The following is a 27,227-nucleotide window of genomic DNA, read 5'->3' as shown; positions in this document are numbered from 1 at the left end:
AGCAAAACGACTAGAGTCTTCAGAATCTCTTAACTAAAAGAGCTTGGCATTAACCTTGTGTTCATTTGAGTGTTTATTGGATAAGCAGATACACAAAGGTTTACACTGTTAAGCAGAATATGAGTTTTTTACTCCTGAGTGTGGAACAATGAAGTGGTCATTCTTCTTATCTCCTTGCACATATTTTCTCTTGTTGTGCCTTTCTGTTCTGATGATTTTCCTTGATCATTTTTGCTCTTATCTCACACACTTAACCCTTGTGGTTATATTTTCTATTTAGTGTGTGTTTCTTAGATCTGTGTTTTCTGAATAAAACATAGTCTCTCTCTCAACCAACACGGTGACTCATCTCATATCATGCGTAGGATAATTCCTCTCATGAACCTTAAAATGTCTATAAGAGTAAGCCATAACTTATCTATTCTGCATCAACACACCACCCAAACCCATCATCAAAACATCACAATACATAACAAAGTACTCACTCGGATTTGGCAAAATCAATAATGGAGCAGACGTCAACTTCTTCTTAAGTTCTATAAAACTCTCTTCACACAAAGCATCTCATACATAAGCTTGACCCTTTTGATTCAATTGATTCAAAGGCATCGCAACTTCGAAAAGCCTTCAATAAACCTTCTAAAGTAGCCAACCAAACCTAGAAAATTTCTGATCTCAGTAACTGACTTCGTAGTTTCCCATTGTAACACAACATCAACCTTCGATGGATCAATATCAATACATCCACTAAAAATTACATGACCTAAGAAGCTCACTTATTTCAGTCAAAACTCACACTTAGATAACTTTGCATACAACTTCCTCTCTTTCAAGGTCTGGAACACAATTCTTAGATTCTTATCATAATATTATCGATGAACACAACCAAAAATTGATCTAGATACAGATGGAAGATTCAATTCATGTACTCCATTAACACTCCAGAAGCATTAGATACACCAAACGACATCACAAAATACTCATAATGACCATATCTCGTTCTGAATACAGTATTCAAAATATCCTCTAGTTTCACTTGAATCTGATGATAACCTGACCGCAAATCAATCTTGCTAAAAACACAAGAGCCAACTAACTGATCCATCAGATCATCGATTCTCGGAAGTGGATACTTGTTCTTGATAGTCACTTTATTCATCTGTCGATAATTAACACACAATCTCATGCTACCATCTTTCTTCTTAACTAACAGCACTGGTGCTTCCCACGGTGAAACACTCGGTCAGACAAACTTCTTCTCAAGTAACTCTTCCAACTGTTTCTTCAACTCACTCAGCTCTAAAGCATACATTATATTAGGAACCATCAACACAAGACTAGTACCAGGTACTAAGTCTATAGCAAACTCCACCTTGCACTCTGGTGGTAAATCATGGATATCATCATGAAACACTTCAGGAAAATCACATACAACGGGCAGCTCTCCCATCGCATCTTTATTGTCTATTCCTAAAGCAACAAACATAGAGAACACATGTGCCTCCTCTTTCAATAATTCTTATACTTTTCTAGCATTTATAGACATCAACTCTCCATCTATTCCCATCTCTAGAAACATCACGGTCTTGGAAAAATAGTTGATATAAACACAGTTGAACTCCAACCAATTCATTCCAAGGATAACATCAGGTTGACTCAATTGTAGACAAACTAAGTCCATCACAAAACTCTTATCATAAATAATCAGTAGACACTTCAAACACACTAATGAAAGTTACTGAAGCATTGGCTGGAGTATCAATAACCATACTTCCAACCATAGAAGATAACTTTAAATCCAATCTTTTAGCCCAATCAAGTAAAATAAAAGAATGTGTTGCACCCGTGTCAATAATAGCAAATAGAGGAATACTATTGATGAAACATGTACCTCGAATCAACCTATCGGCACCAGTAGTCTTTGTCCTAGACAAGGAAAAAACCTTTCCTCCAGACAGAGCCTTCTTCGATTTCTGGCAATTAGTAATGAAATGACCTTGCTCTACATAATTGTAGCAAGTCACAACATTACCATTACAATCAACAATGAGGTGCCCTGTCTTCCCACACTTGTAGCACTCTTTTTGGATCACATATACTCTTGAAGGTTGGAGGATTGTTTCTCTGAAACTTCCCCAAAGCAAGAAACTCTGCATTCTCTTCAGCATTCTGATTGTTCGGAGGACTCTGCATAATCGTTTGAGCCAACAACTCTGAGGCTTCCGCAATAGCATCATCATTTCTTCCTCTAACTATAACTCTTTTTATCCAAAAAAAACAAACCAATTTCAGAATAAATAAGGTATCAACAGTGTTCACATACACTTATCACATACAAGGGAACAAACATCATGCAAAAACCTTCCCGGGCGGACCGACCTGCTCTGATACCACTATGTAACACCCTATACTCCGAAACTTATAAACAAAGGATTACTTAATAATTTAAGGTGTTATCAACGACAACCCTTCAATAAAACATAGACATTTTGAAAACATGCAGAGGAAGTAAACATCATAAGTTGTTTACATGGGCATAAGTTGCAAGGTAGAATTCAAACATATACTCATACAACAACAAACACACAATATCATTCTCACACCCAATCCATCAACATACACAAAGCAATCATATATTCATCATTTAAATTATGCAACAAGACTCATAACTTTAACCAGACTCATATGCATGTGATACCATATCATCATCCATTGGTTCACTCAGGAACCAGATTCACCCTGCTCGAACGAGGAATCCATCATGCTCGGATCCGGGACAATTCACCAATCCACCCTGCTCGGATTATAACTTGTCTATTTCATCAACAACAATGACATAATGAATGCATGTCACAACACGTTAATGCAACGATAACATAATATTTAAAGTCCCCTCCCGACAATAAATAAAGCATGCTTTGACCCAAGAAGAATAGTTCCCCTCCCTAACTATCATCCTACAATAACATACTCACAATTCAACAACATTGCTCATGCTCATACAACATCATGTCATCATCGCAATTCACAAAAATTAACACAACATCATCATCACGTATGCACATATCCATTATGTATTAATAAGTCATAAATTCGATTAAAATCATTTTTAATCATGTAAGTCATACCAAGACATCGTTTAAATCGTAGCTAACAGAGTATAACAATACCCTAAACATCCATAAAATTTGAAAAAATAGAATTTGTAACTTAATATCATTAAAACAAGTATCTTCGCCCAATGCAAACTCGTTACGGGTTATCTGTCATGGTAGTGGCGCCCGTCGCCAAACCCAACACTGCCGAACATCACATATGTGACTATCAGCTTAGAAATCAAGCATGGACAGTATGAAGGGTTACCTGTCACCAGCGTGATGCCCGTCGGCACCCTTAATACTTTAGGACGTCACATATGTGATGACCAGCTTCGAAATCAAGCCTGGGTTGCGTGACGAGTTACCCGTCACCAGCGTGACGCCCTTCAACGCTCTACAACCTGCAGAACTCGTCTTCTTCAATGAAGTTCACTGCAGAACTCCTATTTATCAATCCATGCATCCAAAACATCACAGATATGTTATATACTCAACAATAACATCTAATTTCATCAAATCATAATCTTTAATTCATGGTTTTCATAAAATCATATTATTCCCAAAATGTTCAATTTACAACAATGATGAATACATGTTAACTCATCAAAATAAAATTTGTCATACAACTTAGTACACGGGTTTCATCATCAATCATCATCCCATACATCAAATCAATCATCAATAACATAATTATATTAAAATCTCAATGCCATATTGAAGGTTAAGGACTCCTCAATTCTACCCCTCATGCATATACCCATTATTGAGATAGTTCTTCCCCTTACCTGGTTATCCTAACAACAGCGAAAAAAACTGATTTTTTATTCTTTAATCCCCTCCAAGTTCTAAGTTTTCTCTTGCTCTCTCTCTAGTCATTCCTCTATTCTCCAATTTCTAATTATACGTATTGATAAAACTCCTTAAACTGGGTTATGCTTCTAATTATCATTTGAGTAAATATTATTATAATTCTAATTCAGGCCCAAACTCTTACTCCTTCCTCCATTCCACTTCTCATAAATCACATTTTGACCCCAAACTCTCTATTTTCTATTAAAATAAATTAATCTAATAAAATAGTATATTTCAATTATTAAAATAAATTCTAATAATTTAGTCAAACTCTACTAACCTTGAATTACTCTCCACACTCTCATCTCAAGGTCACACACCCCAGCATCCTTATTTATTTAATTAATATTACCCAATAATCAAATAAATACACAAAAGTCATAATAAATCAAGTAATCTCAATAAATCAAAAATTGGGGTGTTACAATTTTTCAATTCCTTTTAGGTGTTTGGATGCTTGAGTTATGCTTTAACATTCACAAACAATACACAAATTTGATGCAAGAGCAAGGAAATATGTTTTCTTTTAGATGTTTTAGACGAAGCAATCATTATTTTTGAAATGTTAAATTCTTTTACCGAGAGTTTCTTTACCATGATAATTCCCATGTTAGTGTACCTACAAACACATACCTTGATTCATCTTTAAACCAAAACCTTGTTGTATGTAAAACTGATCAACATGGTCCCTCATCATCTCAAAATACAATCTTACATGAACATGAACATGTACCTAACCTACCATATATGAACCTAACATTGGACCTGACCCTATATCTCAACCTACCATATCAGTTAGCCATGAACCTGTATCCATTAAAACTGAACCGGTATTCAGCTTTAGCACTAGATAATGCAACTGTGTTTTGTTTCTTGCTTCTCCATGAGATCATATTTCCTCCAATAAGAACACAATATCCAGAAGTGGATCTCCTATCCGACGGTGATCCTGCCCAATCTGCATCTGAGTAACAAGTGATTTTAGCATCACCCTTATCTTCATATAATAGGCCTTTTCCTGGTGCATTCTTTATATATCTGAGAATCCGAATAACGGCATTCCAATGAGTATCACAAGGAGCATTAAGGAATTGACTCACAATACTCACTGCAAAAGTAATATTCGGTCTGGTGACGGTAAGATAATTGAGTCTACCCACTAGACGTCGATATCTTCCCGGGTCTTTCAACAACTCCCCCTGACCCGGAAGAAGCTTGACATTGGGATCCATAGGAGTATCAATCGGACGACAGTCAAGCATACCAGTTTCAGTTAGGATGTCTAATGCATACTTACGTTGGTTAATTGCAATGCCTGATGAGGACTGTGCAACCTCAATACCTAAGAAGTATCTGAGTGGACCCAAATCTTTTGTCTGAAAGTTTTTGAAAAGATGAGTTTTGAGTCGCTGAATACCGTCTGTATCGTCTCCAGTGATAACAATGTCATCAACATAAACCACAAGAAAGATGTGTTGTCCGTTGGAAGAGTGAAGGAAGAAAACAGAATGATCTGCTTCACATCTAGTCATACCAAACTGTATCAAGGCAGAGCTGAAGCGACCAAACCAAGCACGTGGAGATTGTTTTAGCCCATAAAGAGATCGATTGAGCCGACAAACAAATCTCGAATTACCAGGAATAGTAAAACCTGGAGGTTGATCCATATACACTTCCTCCTCCAATTCTCCGTGTAAGAATGCATTTTTAATATCCAACTGATGAAGCGACCAATGATTAATAGCAGCCAATGCAAGGAAGAGACGGACTGAACTAATCTTGGCCACTGGAGAAAAGGTGTCACCATAATCAAGGCCAAATATTTGTGTGTATCCCTTGGCTACCAAACGAGCTTTAAAACGATCAATCTAACCATCTGGTCCAATTTTCACTGTATAAACCCATCGACAGCCCACTGTAGTTTTGTCTGGAGGTAAAGGAACAATGTCCCAAGTGTTATTTGAATGCAATGCAGTCATTTCTTCCACCATCGCCTGACGCCAATTGGGGTCAGTCATAGCTTCACCTGTAGACTTAGGAATAGACACAGAATCCAAAGCAGACACAAAAGAAACATAGGAAGTAGATAGACGGTCACAATTTAAAGCACAGACATATTTAGGATTTGGATTATGAGATCGAATACCTTTTCGTAATGCTATTGGAAGGTCAAGTTCAGGTGACGTAGTTGGAGGAGCAATTGGAGTAAGAGATGGTGTTGGTGGATCAATATCATCTCTAACTGCCGATGGACGCGTTGTGCGTTGCTGATATACCTGCAAAGGAGGTTTAATGGGTGTGGGGATGACAGAAGGGATATCTTGATCATCTAAATTACAAATCTCCTGGGAGGACGAAGAGGCAGAGAAAAAAGGAGAACCTTCAAAAAATGTTACATCGGAAGAGACAATGTACCGTTGAAGTTGAGGACAAAAACAACGATATCCCTTTTTTATACGTGAGTAGCCTAGAAAAATGCATTTGATAGATTTAGCGGAAAGTTTGTCTTTACCTGGATTAAGATCATGAACAAAGCATGTGCAACCAAACACACGAAGGGGAATGCGGTAGAGATCGTGCTCCGGATTCAAGATAGAGTATGGAATCTGATCTTGAAGGACCGAGGAAGGCATTCGGTTGATAAGGTGACATGCGGTGAGGAGAGCATCACCCCAAAAACGAGAGGATACATTGTGGTGAAGAAGAAGAGTCCGTGTAGTTTCAACTAAATGACGATTCTTCCGTTCAGCAACACCGTTCTGTTGTGGTGTATGAGCACATGATGATTGGTGAATAATTCCCTGTAATGTTAAAAAAGATTGAAACTGGGATGACATATATTCACGAGCATTATCTGTGCGTAAAATTTTAATGGTAGTATTAAACTGGTTTTTAATTTCAGCATAAAACTCTTGGAATATACATAAAACATCTGAACGATTTTTCATTAGAAATAACCAAGTGCATCGTGAGTAATCGTCGATGAACGTGACAAATTAATAGTATCCTAAAGTAGACTTCACACGACTAGGACCCCAAATATCAGAGTGAACTAAAGCAAAAGGTGATGCAACACTTTTATTTACTCGTTGACAATAAGTACTACGAGTATGTTTGCCTAATTGACAGGACTGACACTCAAAAGAAGAAAGCTTAGAAAGACTAGGAACTAAAAGGCGCATTTTATTGTGACTAGGGTGACCCAAACGTTGATGTGTGAGTTCTTGAGAAGCAATAGAAGCACAGGCCACCGGTGGAGAAAGATGATATAATCCTCCAGCTTCACTCCCTGCTCCAATCGTCCGTCCTGTACGTCGATCCTGGACATGAACAGAATTAGCATTAAAAAGAACTGAACAATCAAGAGTACGAATAAGCTTGTGAACAGATATTAGATTAAAGGGACAACCAGGAATGTAAAGGACAGACTCTAAAGACAAGTTTGGAAGTGGATGTGCCTGACCAAGGCCTTGAACTTTGGCTTTAGAACCATCCGCCACAGTGACAGAAGGCAAAGAATCAAAATAAGATAAATTAGATAAAAGAGATTTATTACCAGTCATATGATCAGATGCACCAGAGTCAAGGACCCAAGGACCAAGTGAAGGTGTAGAGACAAAAGCTATAGGATTACCCGACTGAGCAGCAGCTGCAGATGATGATTGTTGATGGGCTGCTTTGTATTGGAGGAAATCATTGTAATCAGCGGCGGGAATAGTGACATCTTTAGTGAACATGATGGAATCGGTATCTCCCATGATATTTGATGGCTCGGAATGAAAAACCGAGAGCAGATCTGGAAAAACGGCGACGGCTGGGGGCAGCGGATGCGCGGCTGATTGTCTGGCGCGTGAGATTCACGTGCGATGAAGGAGGAGAGACGTGTGCGGACGCGTGCGGCGGCGGAAGGCAGTGAATCTGGCCGATCTGTAGGAGACGATTCCGGCGTATAGGAATCTCGCCGAAAAGTCGACAGGAGCGGCGGAGACGGCGGCGGCGCTGTGGGTGGCCGGAAAAAAAGAAAAAAAAATATTTTTATTTTGTGGAAGACAGTAGGTCAACCAGCTCTAGATACCATATTGTAATTGTATCTCTGTGTTTCTAATATGATCACACATGGTGTATATTTATATGCAAATAGGGAATATACAATAGGAAATAATATCAATTACAGTTATGACTAATTGAATATCAATCAATACTAATTGATTGATAACATATTTTTAACAATCCTGAAACAATAAAATATATCAGGATCACAAAGCCTCCTAATCACATCAAATATTAAATTTGTACCTCTAATGTTTCTACCTCATGTCAATATCCCATAGCTAGCTTCATCTCATATTCTAAACTTTCACCCAACCATCAAGCCTATATCATGTCCCTATCATCTAAAACCGAACCTTCAAATTATCATGTTGCAGCAAAAGATTTCATATGGGTTGTAGCAATGAACAAGGAAGTTGAGGCTCTCGATAATAATCACACATGGGAGTTTGTAGATCTGCCCCCATAATGCTACTACTATAGGTAGTAAATGGGCCTATAATATAAAGATACATGTTGATGGCTCTATAGAACGTTTTAAACCACGATTTATGGCACAAGGTTTCAATCAAACTGAGGGATTGGATTACTTTGAAACATTCTCACCAGTGGCCAAAATTTCAACAGATCGAGTTTTACTTGCTTTGGCTGCAATTCATGGGTGGAATTTACACCAACTAGATGTAAATAATCCCTTTTTCACAGAGATTTGCATGAAACTATGTATATGAAGGCACCACAAGGTGTGATACCTCCCAAACCAGGTCATGTGCATAGGCTTCTCAAGTCTCCTTATGGCTTGAAACAAGCAAGTCGACAATGGTTTGAAAAGTTAACCCACTACGCCAAAAAGGTTTTTTAACAGCGCATCTTAGACAGCGCTTTTAAAAGAAAGCGCTGTCTAAGGTTAAAATAAAAATAAAACACGGAAACTGTTCTAAAAAAATAATGAAAGCGCTGTCTAAGGGGGGGTCTTAGACAGCGCTTTTAGAAAGCGCTGTCTAAGGGGGGGTCTTAGACAGCGCTTTTAGAAAGCGCTGTCTAAGACCCCCCCTTAGACAGCGCTTTTAGAAAGAGCTTTTAAATATAGACCTTAGTCAGCGCTTTTGAGAAAGCGCTGTTTAAAGTCTTTCAATTAAAAAGAAAAGGATAATTTACCTAAGTCCAGTGTCACCCCATTCAAACCAAAACCTGCTTCAAGGCTCACCGTACTCCCTCCGTCTCCTTCGCGCCGGAATCGCCTCCGGCAGCGGCGATTTCATGTTGAGGTTAGAATTTGTGTATGTTGCGGTGGCATTTGCACAGCCCATGTGTACAGTGGCCCACTCCATTTGCAGCAACAGCCGTAAGCAAACCCTTCTCCATTTAATTTCACAGTAAAATGCATGCTATTGCGTTCTTCGTCCTCTTTCTAAAATCTACTCCTCTTAAACTAACTACCACTATTTCATTATTCATACCTCGAATCGAAATAAACAAACCCTAGAACTATGGCGAAGAAACGCGTTCCCGATTGGCTCAACAGTCCTATCTGGTCCTCCCCCTCCGAACACAACCGCTTTTCCGCCGCTTTTGACCCACCGGAACCTCCCTCTCCACCCCCTGTCACCGTCGAAGAAGATCCTCCTTTAATTCAACATCGTACAAATCACAATGGTATTTCCACTTCATCTCCCTCTTCTTCTTCATCCTCTGCTTCTACTTCCTCCGCCGATGACATGTCCATCTCTCGCCGGGCCCAGTGCCAGGCTCAATTGTTAGCCGAGGTAGCTTTCGTTTCACTCCATCATCCTTACTCTGAAATAAAAAAGCTTATAGTTGTTATTGTTCAGTTATGATGATATTGCTAACTCTTTGGTTACTAATAGTTATCTAGGAAGGTCATAGATATGCGGGAATTGAGGAGAAATTCTTCTCAAGGGATACCTGATTTTCCTGGTTTACGTTCTACTGTCTGGAAGGTAACTTCCTTTTCATTTTTCTTTGAAATTTCAATTAAGCCTTGGTATGGATGAACAATTTAATTAAGTGTTTATAGCATAATGGTTGTTTATCATATACGTGTTTATGGATAAGCTATTTTTATAACTTAACACCAAGTAAAGTTAAATGGTTTTCATATAACCTATAAAATATAAACTATTTTCATTAGCTTTTTTGAAGAGCTTATGGAAATAAGCTGAAAACAATTTATGAACTTGTTATATACTGTTCGTATAAGCCCTCACAAGTATTTAGGTCAGTGATGATAGATAAACTCAAATAAGTCAATTCAAATAGGTCCAAAGTCAAAAATCAATGTATATAGATGTTGCAATTTATTTATTTATTATTTTTTTTTGCAGCTTCTGCTAGGTTATCTACCACCTGATCATGCCCTTTGGTCCTCTGAATTGGCAAAGAAGAGGTCACAATACAAACGTTTCAAACAAGACATTCTTATCAATCCTGTAAGTTAGTTGATTTTGTTGGTTATTCTAACTAGTCAATATTCTATTTGCTTTGTCTACTTAGCCCCCGTCTGAATATTTTTGTGGCTAGTTAGTCAGAAATCACGAGGAGGATGTGGGACTCTGCTGATTATGATGCTGACGAAGTCAAATGTGAGACCAGGTGCATGCTTTCTAGATCACAAATCACTCACGGGGAACATCCTTTGAGTCTTGGCAAGACCAGCATTTGGAATAAGTTTTTCCAGGTACTAGTCTATGCAAACTTTTTTCTATATTTGAAAGCTACCCATTTTCCCCCTTTGTGTGAACTGTGTTTATGCTTCTTTGCACCATTGTCTTTATCATAATTACTGTATTCTCTGTTATGAGGCAAGCTTCTAAACTGTTATAATATATGGTATGCGAGTTCTTCATGTCACGGCTTATTTTATTTGTAGAATAACACATGATCTCCAGGTAATTATATTTATCAAACACGCTGCCACATACAGCTGATGGTCTTGCACTCTTGCTGTTATTGATATTTTAATTTTGGAAAATGCTAATGAGTGCCCTTAGTGCATTGTTTAAGTAATCAAAAGTGGTAACTTCCTCATAGGAAGTTGTGTATTTATTACTTCTACATATGTTTTGACTTGTATTTTCAAGACTATTTATTTTTATGAATACCTTAGCAGTGGCCTCAGGGAACTTGTTAGCTCAACCCTTTAATTTTTAATAAAGTAAATACTCCTTTTTATGTCACAAACTATCTGAATGTATCTCATAACGTGCTGTACTCTGGGCAGTGAAGGGCTATTGTGAATCTGTGATAGTAAATGTTGCTAGGCTTGTGGAATAGTGGGTGTTGGGCTATTAGAGTTTGTAAATAAACACTGATGGATGGAACTCCAAAGTTATTTGGTTTGAATGGAACTCCAAATATTTAAAGTAGAGTAGGTCTTTTTGCCTCTGAAGGAATGGTTCATTTGGATGATGTTACAATCAGCTTATCTAAGGTTCATTTGTTGTTTCTCTTTTGGTCATTTTGTTGTGTGAGATTGTCATCATTTTTTAGGATAATCTTTGCATTTCTGTCTTTGCAGGATGGATACAGAGATATGATGAAATTAGCAGACAACTTCGCTACATTTAATCAACGTCTAAAGTATGCTCATTTCCGTCCACTGGTGCCAGTAAAAGCTGATTCCAGGTCTTGGTGGAAGTATGCTTACAGAGCTGTATCCGATCAGATGAAAAAGGCAAGGTATTTAACTTCAATTATATTCACAGCCTTATACATTACTTGTCAACTGCTAAGATTTTGATTGTTAATTACTGTAATAGGGTTATAGATAGAGAAGAGGAGAAAGGTTACATATGGAAAATGGGAGGAATATGAGGTGTGTGTTGAGTGTAATTCGGGTTGACATGTTGTATGTTATTAGGCAAAGAAATACCATCTCTGACTATTTTCTGCTCTAGGATTACTCTCTGTTGTAATTTCTTTTTAATGTATGATATACAAATTTGCTTTTATAATTGTAAAGTATGCAGTAACTTCAGAACATGTTTATTCCAATGAAAGCGATATTCTTTTTATAGGAAATAGTCCATAAAGATACTTCATAAATTGAGGGATTAAGAAATAAAATAAACATAAAATTCCCACATTGTTTTTTTTATCTAACCAGAGGTCACTAGCTTCATATATAAAAAAGCATGCTTGTTCAAATGCTAAGACTGAGGATCTATGGGCTACACTTGAGGAAGGATCTGGTGAACCTGTGAATAAGTTAATGACCACATGGACTAAGCAGCAAGGATATCCTGTTGTATCTGTTAAAGTCAACAATCAGAATTTGGAGTTTGATCAGGTACCATTGCATCCAACCTTTTCATTAGTTTCTTGTCGTGATTATCTTCAGAGAAAACCCTTTATGTGTATTGTAACTTGGGAGCCTTGTATGTTTATCGGCAGTCACAATTCTTGTCAAGTGGTGCTCAAGGGAAGGCCAATGGATTGTTCCAATAACATTATGCTTTGGCTCATATGACGTCCACAAAAATTTCCTCTTCCAAACAAAATCTGAAACACGTGATGTTAAAGAGTTACTCGGTTCCCCGATTACCGAAGACAGCAAATCTTGGATTAAAATTAATGTGGAGCAGGCTGGTTTCTACAGGGTGAAATATGATGAGTTGCTTGCTGCTAAACTTAGATATGCAATAGAGAAAAAAATATTATCTCCATCAGACCGGTTTGGTAAATTAGATAATCTCTTAACAATTTAGTTCCAATGGTAGAAGAGGAAAATACTGATAATTTGTGAGTTACTACTTTGACAGGAATTTTGGATGATACATATGCACTTTGTAATGCTCGCAAAGAATCATTGACCTCCTTGCTTAACTTGATGGCAGCTTATAGGGAGGAAGATGATTATACTGTGCTCTCTAACCTGATATCAGTAATGCTATCTTCCCAATATTGCTCATTAGTTACATAGGTTATTTATTGGATCTAATTTCAGTTCTCTTGTTTTACAGATAAGTTCTAAAGTTCAAAATATTGCAGCTGATGCAGTTCCAGACTTGCTAGATTATTTCAAACAGTTTTCTATTAATGTTCTCCAGTACTCTGCAGAGTAAGTTGGTTTTTATTGCGGTTAACGATTTTTTTAAGGAATTAGAGTATTTCTGCTACAACTTTCCTGTTTATATTGCTTTGCAGGAGGCTTGGTTGGGATCCTAAACCAGGAGAAACTCATGATGATGCGTTGTTGAGAGGAGAAATTTTGACTTCCCTTGCTGAATTTGGACATGATCTGACACTGGATGAAGCAAGCAGGCGATTCCAGGCTTTCTTAGAAAACAGAAATACTCCACTTCTTCCACCTGATATAAGAAGGGTTCGCTGCAGCATCATTAGAAATTTTGAACATATGGAATCTTCTTATGTATTCTTCTTTTGATGACTTTTTTTAATGTTGGCAGGCAGTTTCGTATACATTAGACAGCGCTTTTGTAAAAAGCGCTGTCTAAGGGGGTCTTAGAAAGCACTTTAGGCAAAAGCGCTGTCTAAGGGGGGGGGCTTAGACAGCGCTTTTTGAAAAGCGCTGTCTAAGCCCCCCCTTAGACAGCGCTTTTGCCTAAAGCGCTGTCTAAGGTATACCTAAAAAAATTAAAATAGGGGGGGCTTAGACAGCGCTTTTTGAAAAGCGCTGTCTAAGCCCCCCCCCCCCCCCCTAGACAGCGCTTTGGCCAAAAGCGCTGTCTAAGGTATACCTAAAAAAATTAAAATAGGAGGGCCTTAGAAAGCGCTTTTGGCCAAAGCGCTGTCTAAGGGGGGGCTTTGACAGCGCTTTTAAGATTTAAAAAAGCGCTTTCTAAACCTTTAGCAGCGGAGGTTTAGACAGCGCTTTAAAGCGCTGTCTAAGGCTAAAAAAAGCGCTGTCTAAGGTCTTGTTTGTTGTAGTGACCGCCTTTCTTCATGCACAAGGTTTCATCCATGCTCATGCTGATCATAGACTTTTCATTAAGTCCACGTCCACATCATTCACAACTCTCCCTGCTTATGTTGATGACATAATCTTGGCAGGTACTTCCTTAACTGTGTTTGATGATTTGAAACGAGCATTGGATAACACGTTTCAGATAGAAGATCTTGGACAGTTGAAATTTTTTCTTGGACTCGAAGTAGCATGATCCTCTAAAGGTATTACTTTATGTCAAAGAAGATAGTGTGCCTGGGGTTACTTCATGATTCAGGTCTCAATAGTTGTAAATCGGCTTCTGCGCCATTGGATGCTTCTACTTTTTTACATCAAAATGGTAGCTTGGATGATTCAGGCCTTAGGTGGTAATCAAGACACATTTAGGACAATATGTACTTATTTCAAGGTTCAGTATAAGTGTCAGCGTAAGTATATAAATAAGAAACTTTTTTGTAGAATTTTTCATGGTATTTTCATTGTTGTCAAAGCAGTTACTTATTGTCCTTGCTTGTATGGATCTAGAATTTTTTATGGAATTTATTCGTATGACGGAGTTACATATGCTCCCACTGACAGTCCCTATTTCAACGACAATGGGGTTACCGACAATGGAGTTACATTGTTCAGGGAAAATGAGGCATATACAATAAAGCAACTCTTAATGTTTCTGATAATCAATTAGAACATAGGAAAACTGTTCCAATGACAATTACTCTCCCAGATTCAGAATTTCATGATTTCGATAAAGATATGAAAATATTTATGCATAATTTCATTTAACCTAAAAAAACACATTTTCGTGATCGAATTTTGTATTGCTAAATTGGTCACTAAGGTTTAATGTGTTCACCGGTGTTTTTTTTTAAACAATCACTTAATTTTGAATAATTATTTATAAGATTAAATTAGAAAATCCTAAAACATTTGTATATAATTTTCAAAGAAAATGTGTTTGACTGTTGTTATAGGTTTAAAATTGAGTGTTCAATAAAGCAGCAAGATATTTTTTTGAAGATAAGCAAAGAAATTAACGGTTTCGACTATGTCGAAATCAATATGAAATGAATTGGAAAAATAATAAAAGGCCAAAACAAAGTAAAAAGAAAATTAGAGTTATTTTGATTAAACAAATAAGCGTTGGAGTACAAAATCATACATATTTCTCACCAATTTGTTTCTCGCTCTGATTTGGGTACTTTGAGTTCTATGGAGATTTTGTAATGATGGTACTTTGAGTTCTATGGAGATTTTGTAATGATATTTTCACCTTATTCCTAACGCTAGAACCACTATATATACTAATGTAAAAATAACTGCCTACATCGACTATTTCTTCATTGTCTGACACGGTATCCTCTGTGAAGTTTCCAACATTTATTCTTGTTTCCGCGTGTCTTCGATATCTGGATAAGTTATAAACAACAGTTACTCAATCTGGTCCTTTTACCTCGTCTCAACCGTCACAGTTAATGGCTCAACTTGTCGAGATACAGGGGGAAACATTCTCATCATTTGAAAAAAAATATTAAGTCAAAAACTCATGGCCGATGTGTCGAACTCGACATTATGGTAGAACACTAATCTAGTCGCACATGTCACCATATATCTTCATTATTAACTAAGTATTGTCTTAGCATCGTATTCTCTTTATCGAACTCTGCACGTTGAGAATTTCAGACTAACAAAATGCCATTTTCGACCATTTGAGAGACATGTGGCATTTTTTAAACTACCAACACTATTAAGAGGGATGTGCTAATGTCATCATCATTATAACCACTCTATCAATACTTCTTTTCGAGACATGCACTTATAAGACTTCCATCATGGCTCCATTTTTCCAAGAAGAACGTGGGTCACACAACAAAACCTTTTCCAATCCACCTTTGAAAGAAAAATAGAAATTTAAGTCTTTCTCATATGACTACATATTATTTTCAAGAGAGAGAAAAATATAAATATGATTCTTTCTCATATGACTACATATACCCTTCTTTCACCATTTTTTTCTTTTCTCCACTCCATCTCAACTTCTCAGTACTCAGAAGAAACTGCACACTCTCTCCAATACTTCATATTCCCGATGCTACTTCACCACATCTGAACAATGGATTCTTCATCAAACCTAGGAAACAAACTATCACTTGGTATAACTATCAAAGTTCCCATTTCTATTGGGAAGCGAGTTTATGTCCCTAAGCCACCAATAGAGGAAGGAAAAACCTTAATTTGGAAATCTTAGGAACTGATTCCCTTCTCCATTTCTGATAATGTTCATGCATTTTTTGGTCCACTTCCTAACCTACTGCAAAAATTAAGAAAGTGAGGGAGATTTTCCCTTGCAACTATCGCACCAAACCTCGTGTTTTCTTAAATCAAAACTATGATATGAGCTTCATGAGTGCCTCTTCTCGCGTTTTTCGCTCAGCATCATATACCAACCAAAAATAGTATATTTGTTGGCTAAGAAACATGGAATTGAAGAAATCACAAGTATGGAAGGAACAAGGTCTCTTCGAAATGATTCAACTGTCTAGGGTTGGCCCTACGAACAGTTCAAACATGCTCCTTACAGGACTATAATTCTTGGAAAGTTTGACAAATACTTTCCAACTCCTTTGTGGGATGAACATGCTGACTCTTCTTGGCATAGCCGCTATCATTGGTCTTCGGACAACTGGTAACATTTTCGACCCTACCCAGCAGGACGAATGTACCATCAACTTCGGCATCAAACGTACTAGATACAACAACGTCATCATTGACATTTTGAAGGCCATACTGAAAATGTGCCAGATGAAGAACACATCGATTTCTTGACTTTAGTTATCATACTATAATTTATGTTCTAAATCCCTAAAAATAGCCAAGAATTTTGTCACTTTGGCTAACCAATTACATGAAGGGCGGAACATTTGTTTAAGCCAATTGATCCTAGGCTCGCTTTACGAATCATTGGGGCTCGCATCTCATGCCCTGAAAAACTTTGAACCTAAATCCAACCTTTAGATTGCTGGTCCCTTTTGGCTTCTACAACTCTGGCTCAATGCCACGTTCAAGTCTTCTCTGAAGGCAGGCATACCAACCAGTCATATTGAACAAATAGAAAATCGACGGATCAAAGGCACCAGACTTTCCCTACTTACCCCGATATACACAGGACGTTCGACACAAGAAGTTATCACTGAGTATTTTATGATGGTTGCTGGGTGTCATGTATTCACACCTTCTATGGCATATTTTGCTAATAGGAGTAATGGTTCAGATTTATTTAGGAGGGAATATCCTGCTCTTGTTGTTGTAAACAAAGTCGAAGCTATTAAAATTTGGAAAGCCCTTCTCACCCCCAAATTGTTGTCGATGAGACTTAGAGCTACCAAAGATACCATATGGATCGTTGGCTACCAACCTAACATTGTAGCTCGATAGTTTGGCTTTAGCCAATGTTTACCCAAATCTCTTTTCAATCGGAAGAAGGATCTCTTTTTTATCACTCTTGAAAGAACTGAGGACGAGTATCTTCCGCGTCTCGCTCAATAGGTTGATGAGCACATTGATCTTACACCTTTTCAATTTCAAGCGGCTTTCTATTGCACCCGAGAATTCGACAAATGATGGAAAGACTACCAGACTAACAACTTTGTAGATGTGCTGACTCTGATGCATTACTTAACAAAATATTTTTCTTCCATACAGACCAAATTCAAAAAAGGTGGGGGTACACATATTAAAGAAATCCAAGCTTTTCAATGTTACTTTGAAACTGTGTATAACCCGCATAACCTTAGTTGAATTATCTACAAGGCATCCTTCACTTTAAATGAAAAACTTGTCGAAAAGATACCTAAACTGAAATTTCCTTATTATGTGCAAGATAGGTATGCTTATGCTTTAGAATTTCACCTACCTAAATTTCTACCTTTGCCTACTTGTGAGTTTGATTTGGCATTTCGACCATCATTCCCACTGTGGTTTACTTGTGGGTCTTATTTAGAAGTGTTGCAAAATGAATGTAAAAAACCTACCCAAAGAGTAATTTCAACTAAGCATAGTATACATTTATAAAGGTCACGTCCATGTCGACATCAGGCATGTTAGGATCTTGTACCCTGAATCTGCAGGTGAGGAACAACACCTCTCGGATTGACCTTCTTAGTTTCTTATATATTTTGTATGTGTCTATGTCGAATTCTTGTAGTTATTATAAGAAAATCCATAAAGGGAATTGTTGATGTTAGAGAAAAGCTTGATCAACCAGCTCAGGTGACATAGATATCCTCTTTTAATCCCCTTTTTTTTATTCTTCGTTTATGGAATCCTAACTATCATTTTGTCTCAGAGTCGAAAAAGGGGAGGTAGTTCAACTATTGTTGTCCCAGACAAGAAAGATAAATAGGAAGAAGAGGCTTATGTCAAAGAGGGAAAGACGAAGGTTTGCCTCTTGACCCTTTTCATTTCTCAAGTTTCCTTCTAATTGTGCTAATATTTGTTAATATTTTAGTCTGAAGTCGAGCATCAAGGTAACCTTCGCAAACAGTTCGAAAGTGTAGACTTCAAGGACTTTAAGGGGATAAAGGTTCTATCAAAGTTTTATACCCTGAACCAACAAAAAAGAATACTGTAAGACCCCAATTTTGACCATAATATCCCTCATGCAATCTCATCATATGCATTAGCATTGGGATCATACTTTGGCATTCTCCTTACCCCTCTTTCATTTGGTTTGTTTTATGAGAGATCACCAAGCACCATTGTGATTGTATCATACTTGTATATTATCATCTTACTAACCAAAATACCAAAAACATTTATTTTCATTTGCCTAACTCTTTTGTAGGTAGGGCATGATCACATTTGATCTATCAAGTTCACATCTAGGGTTTAAGACCCTCTTTGCTAAGAGCACAACCAAGGAAGGACCCACAATGGCTCTAAGCATCATATATGAGTCCCAATAATCTCTACATGTTATTTTGATCAAGCATTCTTCAAGAGTTTGGAGTTGGTTTGCCTTGGAAACCCTAGTTCACCTGGGTATCTTGAGTAACTTCTTCAACAAGCTTCTTCATCAATTGATAAAATTTCTCAAGGGACACTTCAAAATTCATTATATTATGCATATATTATCTACCATGAGCCTAAAAAGTCAAGAGTATTGCAAGTTAGCAAGTTGGTTGATGGTGGTTGGCCAGATGGATTCATCTGATCAAAACTGGGTCTCCCTATACCCTATCTCCTACAATTTTCATCATATGAAAATTATTCCAAGAGAAAAGTTACTATAAATTACATTCCAAACAACTTTCATGTTTAGGTCTATAGCTAAATTGGCTTGAAAAGTCATTTTCTATATTGAAACATTATAGGTCATTTTGTCTAAACCCTAATTTGAAATTCAACTTCCCAAGGCCATAACTTGCTCAATTGTTATGAGATGAAATATTTCCAAGTTTCAAAATCAAATTCAATATGTCTAATTTAACTTTTATGTTTGGAGTAAGAGATAAATCAACTTTTATGAGCATGTGATATGAGGATACATTATAGGTCATTTTGGACCAATACCATTGAACAAGTGATTTTCCTCAACTTCAAAAATGCATAAATCACTCATTCTAAATCCAAATGATGCCAAACTTTTGACCATTTTGAATTTCTTTGAAAGAGCTACAACTTTGATGAAGACACTTTTCTCATTTAGATCTCACATAAAAAGTTAAGCAAGGTGGAATAATTGAATATGTGACTTGACACTTAGAAAATATTTTAACATGTTGAAATTTCCAAAGAGTCCTAATTCATTCATTTTGGACTAAGTTTGATAGGTATCTGTATGGTGTAAACAGACTTGTATCAATTGGAAAAATCAAAGCTTCAAATGTTCAAACAACTTTGCCTTGCCATTCAAGCTTCATGCAGACCTTATTTCAATTGATTTTGGACCTAAATGGATTGCTTCATCGGTCTGCACACGCCCATGCAAGCATGTGCATTGCATTACCAAATTTGGAGAGTTTTTCAATTGTGCAAGTAACACTTCTCATGGCTATAAATAGAGGTCCCCTGCATCAATTCAAAGGACCTTGCGCGCCAGTTTTGCCCCCAATCTTCCAAACCCTCTCAATTCAAAGAAAAAACTGAGAAATTTCGTTTGAAATTTGAGTTTGAATCTCACTGTTTGGAGATTCAAAAACTCCAGGATCCAAAGCTTTGAATTGTTCTTAAGCCACTTCCACAAGCTCCATAAGCAAGATCAAGCATGAATTGAAGCAAGAGAGATTCATTTCTGCACAGCATTGAAGGTAATTTTCCATATTTTTCTTCTCTTCGATTCTCTCTTAATAATCATCCATTCTCTTGGATCCTTGGTTGTCTGGAGTCCTACCAATGTAGGCAAGAAGATTGAGTTGCTTTGAGGTCAAATCGAAGCAACTCAGTTGAGACACCTCAAAATTCAACTCCACGTATCTCTCTATATATTTGAAGTTAGTTAAAATTGAGGTGATATTTGTGATCTACGCCATTTTATCTTCAAGATCATGTCCTCTTTTTTCATTTATGATGTGGTGATGACTGAACCAGTCCGGCCAGGGTCATCGGAGAAGATGACCGACCTCTGGCTCCGGCGATGCTCTAGAAGCGTTCAGAGCCATTAGATGAGTTTGAAATGTTTTAATCAGGAGTGTACATTGTGATTACCAGACGTGTGGACGTTTGACTCAAGCGCATCATAGAACGCACGCTCTCCACCACTTGATCTGCCACCTCAATTAATGAGGGATATCAAGTGGTCCACGTTTTTTTGTTTATCTGATTTTTATTTTTATTCCTTTGATTTTCATTAATTCATATTAATTTAAATATTGATCCAAAAAATATGAGAGCTTCACCAGAAAAATTTAAATAAAATCCTCTTTCATTTTCTGAATTAAAATTATTTTTTGGATCATTATTAATATTTTTCATAATTTAATTGATTTTGTGATTATTTTAATTATTTTAAAAATACTTTTAAGTTTCCAAAAATTCTGAAAAAAATTCTCCAAGGTCCTTTGACCTTGTTTGACCTATGATAAATCTCATGGTCATTTCTTTGGTGTTTTGATGAGGTTTTAGGAAATTGACCAACAATTTTTAATTTAATGTATTATTTTTAATATTTTTATTTGTTTAAATGCCAAATTAATTGTGTTGAGCCATTTTAATTGACTTTGTGAGTTTACCTTGTGTTGTTGGGCCTTGGTCAAGGTTGATTTGACTTTGTTAAGTTAAGATCATTGGATTTAGGGGATTGATGGAATGTACATTCCATCTCCCAAAATGAATGAATGATCTTAACTTGGTAAAAATCCTCTTTTGTCCAATTTGAGTTTGATCCATTTCCCCTCCCTCTTCATCTCATTCCCCTTCTTTTATGCATTCATGTCATGGACCTATAATATCTCTATATGCTAAGGCTAGATGATTGCAAAATCAACATAAGTATGGATGAGATTAGGTCCCCCACTTTGCATATTCTTTTTGTGTGTGGTATGTTTCATGAGCATAGTTCATCATACTATGTCTCTAACATGCATTAACACCAAAATTCTATTGTCCGGCCTCAAATAGTTATAACTTCTACATAAGTCCAATTACGATTGCTTAAAATAGCGCTAAATTTGTTACACGAAAAAGGCATAGCATTCTAGTTAGTGAGATTGTAAGTCTCCCCTCTTTCATGGTATTATGTGGAAACTTGGTCTTTTTTCCTTCCTTTGGAAGATGTCTTGGTTCAAGGATCCATGCTTGTGATAAGTAGGTTGAGTGTTCTCCAAAGAATGACTTAAAAAAGAAAAGCAAAAGCAATACTAACTTCTGACTTATTAACAACTAACATTTAATTTCAAGTCCTTTATTTTAATGCAATTTATTTTTTAGCTTTATTCATTTGTCATTGTTCATATCATTCTAATTGTTTATGTTGATGTCATTTTCATTTTGTCCACTTTGACCATATTGTGTGATATATTTTGTTTTGAGTATATTGTGTTTGTTTGTGTGGTCTTTGACCATTAATGTACATAATAAGAACAAAAAACTCTAAAAAAATATCTTGTGTGGACTGTTGGTTTGATCTGAGACAATTGGACTTAGAATTTAGGCAACACTCCCTATGCAAAGGACTTGGACAATGCCAACTTTCATGTAACCAAGTGCTTGTGATTTGAAACTTCATCTGATACATCATTGAAGATCCATTTGAGTTCATCTGCAACATGATCTTTGTGAAGTTGTTATTTTGAACCTGTGACTTATGCCATCCTTTGAAGTCATCTGCTACATAGGCAAAACTTGAAGAATATCATAGAGTTGTCCAGCTTGGATGCCTTGCTCTTCCACTTGTTGTTTGTATATTGGTTGTTGTGTGATTCTAAGTCCAAGGGAAATTTGGGTTTTTATATGACATTCTTGTCTATTGGATTGCAGCCAATTGGTCAGATCTTTTCAACTCTCAACTTTTAAATTTTATGCTTAGGATTAGTCTCTTCATCTCCTCCCCACTTCTTTAATTTCAAAATCTCTCCCTCCTTTTAAAAATCTTCTTTTCTTGTGTTTGTTCATTTCTAAACTTTGACCATTATTGCAAATTAGAAACTTTGGCCTTATGAAATTGCATTTTCAAACTTCTTTTCTTAATCAAACTTGTAAATAAATTTAACTATACTTGACGCAAAATCAAAAGTCAAAAAGAACTAACTCATTCAAACCATTTGTAGGCTTTTGTGTCTTTCAAACTTTATTTTTTGTTAAAAGCAATGCATTCACTTTGAAATTGATACCATGAACTACGAGGTTTTGATCCCTCATTTTTATATTGGTACGTAGGCATAAGTCCGAAGGTCTTGTCAAACACAAAAATATAATTAATGAATTCTTTTCTCATCCCCCCATTCTATTTGTTTGCAAACATCATTTGTACAAAAACACATGTGCGCACAAAAAAGGGCTCCCTAGGAGTACCTAGGACACTTTGGGTGCTAACACCTTCCCTCTGTGTAACCAACCCCCTTACCTGTAATCTCTGGCATTTTATTAGTTTTGATTTGAAAACTTCTTATTTTTGGGTTTTGTTCATACTTTTCCCTTTTCCCTTGGAAACAATAAAAGCACGGTGACGACTCTTGTTTATTTGATGTCTAGCTTATCCGTAGTTTGATGATCATGAATTTACCGCTACAAATACAAAGAAAGAAATGACCAAAACCTTTAAGGTTGTCCTAGAAAAGATAACTATAGACAATTCCCCTGCCCAAGGTGTCGAGAAAGAAGAACCAAAGGAAGTCCAAGTGTTCGCCCATAAGAAGGCCAAAAATAAAAAGCAGATTATTTAGAGGAAAAGAAATAGAAAACAAATTATTTAATTCAAATTCAAATTGATTTAAATAAACAAAATAAAATTGAAAGAAAGACGTAGGTAATTCTATTCAAATATTTTGAATATTTTAAAAAATAAAAAATAGACTCAAAATAAATAAAAATCGGACGTAAAAATGCTTGAAAAATTAAACTGAATGCATCAAAATGACTAGCGCAAAATAAATTTCTCGGAAACATATAAGTTTTGATCAAATTTTGAAATAAAAAATTATCATTAAAAGTCTCAGGCTGATCAAAATGCGGCCAAAAAAGAAATTGAAAAAATAAAATGAGCACACAATGTTAAACCACGTGAACCGTAGATTAATAAAATTGACGTCGGCAAACTCAATTTTGAAATTTTATGTCCGCTAATTTTACTTGCATTTGAAGATTGATTCAACCGGTATGTTTGTAGATCCTGAAAATTATTTTGGTTGATGTTTTAGACATTATACAGCATGAAATGCATGTTATTCTAATGTCATGATGCAAATGTCAAGATGTGAATGTCATGGTGCATGTATGATTTATGGAATGAGGAACAAAATTGGGGTATGACAGTATTCCTTAGTTAATTGCTTCACCATTAGTTCTGACTTGCATTTAATTACGACTCATTTCCCCCCAATTCAAGTAGTATTTTAAGGTCGGCTATTAAAGCCTCATATTCGACATCGCTGTTAGAGCAATGACTATCAATTTTGAACTTTAATTTTGTCGGAATCCCTTTTGGTGAGATAATCAAAATCCTAATCCCAGTTCCGTTTTTATGACTCGAATCGTCGAAGTATAACTTCCACTGTTCCAAGTCTAAGTAATTTTGTGTTGTTTCAACAATCGCATGGTCGACTATAAAATCTACAAAAATATGTTCTTTCATGGCCTTTAAGGGTGCATATGTTAAATAATATTCATTTAGAGCTAATTCCCACTTCCCAATTCGACTGTTCAAAAATGGGTTTTGAAAGCATATGTTTAATGATGTCAAAATGTGAATAAATGTAAACATCAACTAGTTTTACATAATTCTTCAATTTTGTACATGAGAAATATAGACACAAACATAATTCTTCTTTTGCACTATACCTAGTCTCTACATCATTTAGGACTCGAATGAGATAATAGATGGCTCTTTCAATGCCATTATCATCTTCTTGGGATATCATATTGCTAATAGTTAACTCAGATGAAGAGATGTACAAGTTCATTAATTTTCCTTTTGAGGGAGGTAATAGAATTTGAGGGTTTGCCAAGTAGGCTTTTATCTCGCTGAAGACTGCTTGATGTTCAGACTCTCTCCTGAATCCTTCTTCATTCTTTAAACGTAATAGTGGCAAGAAATCCTTTGTTTTTCCACTTAGTTTTGAAATGAACCTCCTGTTGTTTCTTAGTCGAGGGAGGTCTCGTTTTTAGTATAGCTTTGTTCTTGTTATGGTTTATCTTTATCCCTTTTTTATAGACGACAAAGCCTAGGAAGTCTCATGTATCTGTTGGAGAATTGCCATCCAAGGCGCAGCGGAATTTAAAAATTTCTCCATTTAGTGATCCTTACGAATGGGCATGATCAGTGATAGAATCGTTACCTCTTGTGGCGATTCAAACCTTTGGTTCAGATCTCTGATAATGATCAAAACCTTTGATACAGATCCACGGGGCGATCACGAACGTTGAACGATGACAACGTCTCTACTCAGTCCACACGAACGGATTCCTTCAATCGCAGTGCTAGCTGTTTGTGAATGAAGGCTTTGAGTGAGAGAAAGAGGGAAACAAAATTCCAAGTCTCTACTTGAATTTCTGTCTGAGTGGAATTGGAGTGACAATGCTTCTACCCAAGGGGTTCTATTTATAGAACCATTTGTGTGGGCTTCAAGCCAAAAAAGCCCACTTAAGTGCATTTTGGCCCATATCTCATAATATGCCAAAATCACTTAAGTATTTGGTACCTTACCATATTTCGTCTCCCACTTAAGTGCACCGTACCTTACGGTGTTCCTTAATTATTCTATCTCTCATCAATCCGTCTTTTGTGTGTGACCCTATAGGTTTTCGCGACGTTGGCAATTATATTAAATCACGCATTTAACATAATAAACAGTGAGCGGTATCTAGCAACACATCACTGCTACCCAAGTCACGAAAATGTCATGTGATCTGACAAAACCTCCTGTGATAATAATTATGTGTATAATTACCCCTTTGCCCTTATGTCTATATTGAACACAAGGTATAGACCGTGTCACCCTTGTCCAGTTCAATATTGGGCCCATAGACATTTATCCTGTTACGCAGGATTGGCAAATTCCATCTAGGACACTCATGTCCCTCAGCATGCTTCGTGGAGTACCCATCAACTGTCTTTATGGTTGTCCAGTTACGGACAACGTTGGATCAGCAATAAAGCACTCGACTCTACATCTAGGATCCATAGTGGTTTCAGGTCGAAGAGTGGTATACACTATTATCACCATGAGAATAACTTATGACACTTTGCATAACTTTCTATATAGTATTCTCACAGCGGGTCAATCCGGTATAAATATTACTCCTAATATTCATACCTATGTTTAAGACTTGATAACTCTTTATCCATGATCCATGAGATGTGATCATCAGTCTACAAACATAATAGTCTTAATGCTTTAATGTTATCCCACTTCACACTAAAGCTCGACTACGGATACTTTAAGAATAGTGTCCTTATGTTTAATGTGTTCTCATGATTAAGTCACACTTAATACATTAAACGGACTATCTATTCCAGGGACTTTATTAATCAACCATAATAAAGAAAATGCCTTTTATTATTAATAAATAATTCGATACAAGTACCAAAAGTATTGGCCTCTAGGGCTTACACCAACAGTATCAACATGAAAAGCAAATTTAAATGGGTTCATTTTCAATCCATATTTCCTCATCCTTTCGAATGATTGTCGAATATGGTATAGATGACCATCTTTGGATGAAGATTTGACGTTGATGTTGTCAATATAGGCATGCATAAAGGTCTTGATGAAATTATGAAATATTAAATTCATTTTTCCCTAGTACACTGCACAAGCATTTTTTCATCCGAAGGGCATAACTACCACTCATCCATTATTAGTGCCCTCAAGCATCTAAATGTCGTCTTTGGTACATCATCTTTTTTAATGAAGATTTGATTATACACATAATTTTTGTCTAGAATGCTTAGGCATTATTAGCCTGATTCTGAATCAAAAAGCACCTCTGCAACACACATTGGGTATTCATCTTTAGGGGCCGCTTTATTTAAATTTCTAAAACCTATGCATACCCGAGGTGTCCCATTTTTCTTAATGACGGGAACTATATTGGCAAGCCATTCGACAAACTTGGCAGTTCTGATGAATTTTATCCTTATAAGTATTTTGATCTCTTCTTTGATCTTTTACATGATCTCTGAGGCAAACCTCATATGCAACTACTTCGATGCTTCTTGTTGGGACGTATTTGTAGTTTTAATTCTACTAGATCTCGACTAAGGCTAGACATCTCACTATAATCACATGCGAAACAATCTTTGTAGCCTTTTAGCAACTTGATTACTTGGCCTCTCAGGCTTGGATAGATGTTGGCACTTATATAAGCGGGCCTTCTAATTGATCCATTTCCTAGTTCAACTTCTTCCAACGGATCTTGAGCCTGGATCTTTTCTATCGAAGTCATTGGATCTTTCTCAAATCCTAAAGGCCCATCGTCATAAAAGAAATCGAGCCTCTGGCTTTTTGATCTTCCCAACGGGTGATCAATAGGGTTGATATTGTTGGTTTCCATAGCCATCTTCTAATCTAGCTCGGTCTCTTGTGCCTCCTTCCATAACACCCTACTTTCCGACTTGACAATTAATTAAGTGAACCATGTAAAACACA

General features: G+C 36.6%; 1 protein-coding gene and 1 long non-coding RNA gene across 2 annotated transcripts; both read left to right on the top strand.

Annotated features, from left to right (window-relative positions):
* Nucleotides 1-9,911: 9,911 nt before the first annotated feature.
* Nucleotides 9,912-10,592, top strand: LOC127097489 (uncharacterized). Its single transcript, XR_007793053.1, has 3 exons — nucleotides 9,912-9,961; nucleotides 10,346-10,450; nucleotides 10,546-10,592. It is a non-coding gene; the product is annotated as an uncharacterized LOC127097489 (long non-coding RNA).
* Nucleotides 10,593-12,128: 1,536 nt separating this feature from the next.
* On the top strand, nucleotides 12,129-13,407 carry LOC127095454 (aminopeptidase M1). The gene is made up of 5 exons (XM_051034141.1): nucleotides 12,129-12,309; nucleotides 12,414-12,698; nucleotides 12,782-12,903; nucleotides 12,983-13,080; nucleotides 13,167-13,407. Exons 3-5 carry the CDS (start codon nucleotides 12,850-12,852, stop codon nucleotides 13,405-13,407), a joined length of 393 nt encoding a protein of 130 aa, XP_050890098.1. The 5' UTR covers nucleotides 12,129-12,309; nucleotides 12,414-12,698; nucleotides 12,782-12,849.
* Nucleotides 13,408-27,227: the final 13,820 nt, after the last annotated feature.

Source organism: Lathyrus oleraceus, chromosome 6 (genome assembly GCF_024323335.1).
Source record: "Lathyrus oleraceus cultivar Zhongwan6 chromosome 6, CAAS_Psat_ZW6_1.0, whole genome shotgun sequence".
NCBI lineage: Eukaryota > Viridiplantae > Streptophyta > Magnoliopsida > Fabales > Fabaceae > Lathyrus > Lathyrus oleraceus.
The sequence above is the reverse complement of the archived record's forward strand: the minus strand, read 5'-3'. Positions and strand labels throughout refer to the sequence as shown.

What these genes read in the sequence shown, in the direction of transcription:
- LOC127095454 (XM_051034141.1), top strand. Translation starts at nt 12,850, where the DNA reads ATGGCAGCTTATAGGGAGGAAGATGATTATACTGTGCTCTCTAACCTG. An exon ending in TGCTCTCTAACCTGATATCA is followed by an intron (nt 12,904 to 12,982) that starts GTAATGCTATCT and finishes CTTGTTTTACAG; the next exon opens with ATAAGTTCTAAAGTTCAAAA. An exon ending in GTTCTCCAGTACTCTGCAGA is followed by an intron (nt 13,081 to 13,166) that starts GTAAGTTGGTTT and finishes ATTGCTTTGCAG; the next exon opens with GAGGCTTGGTTGGGATCCTA.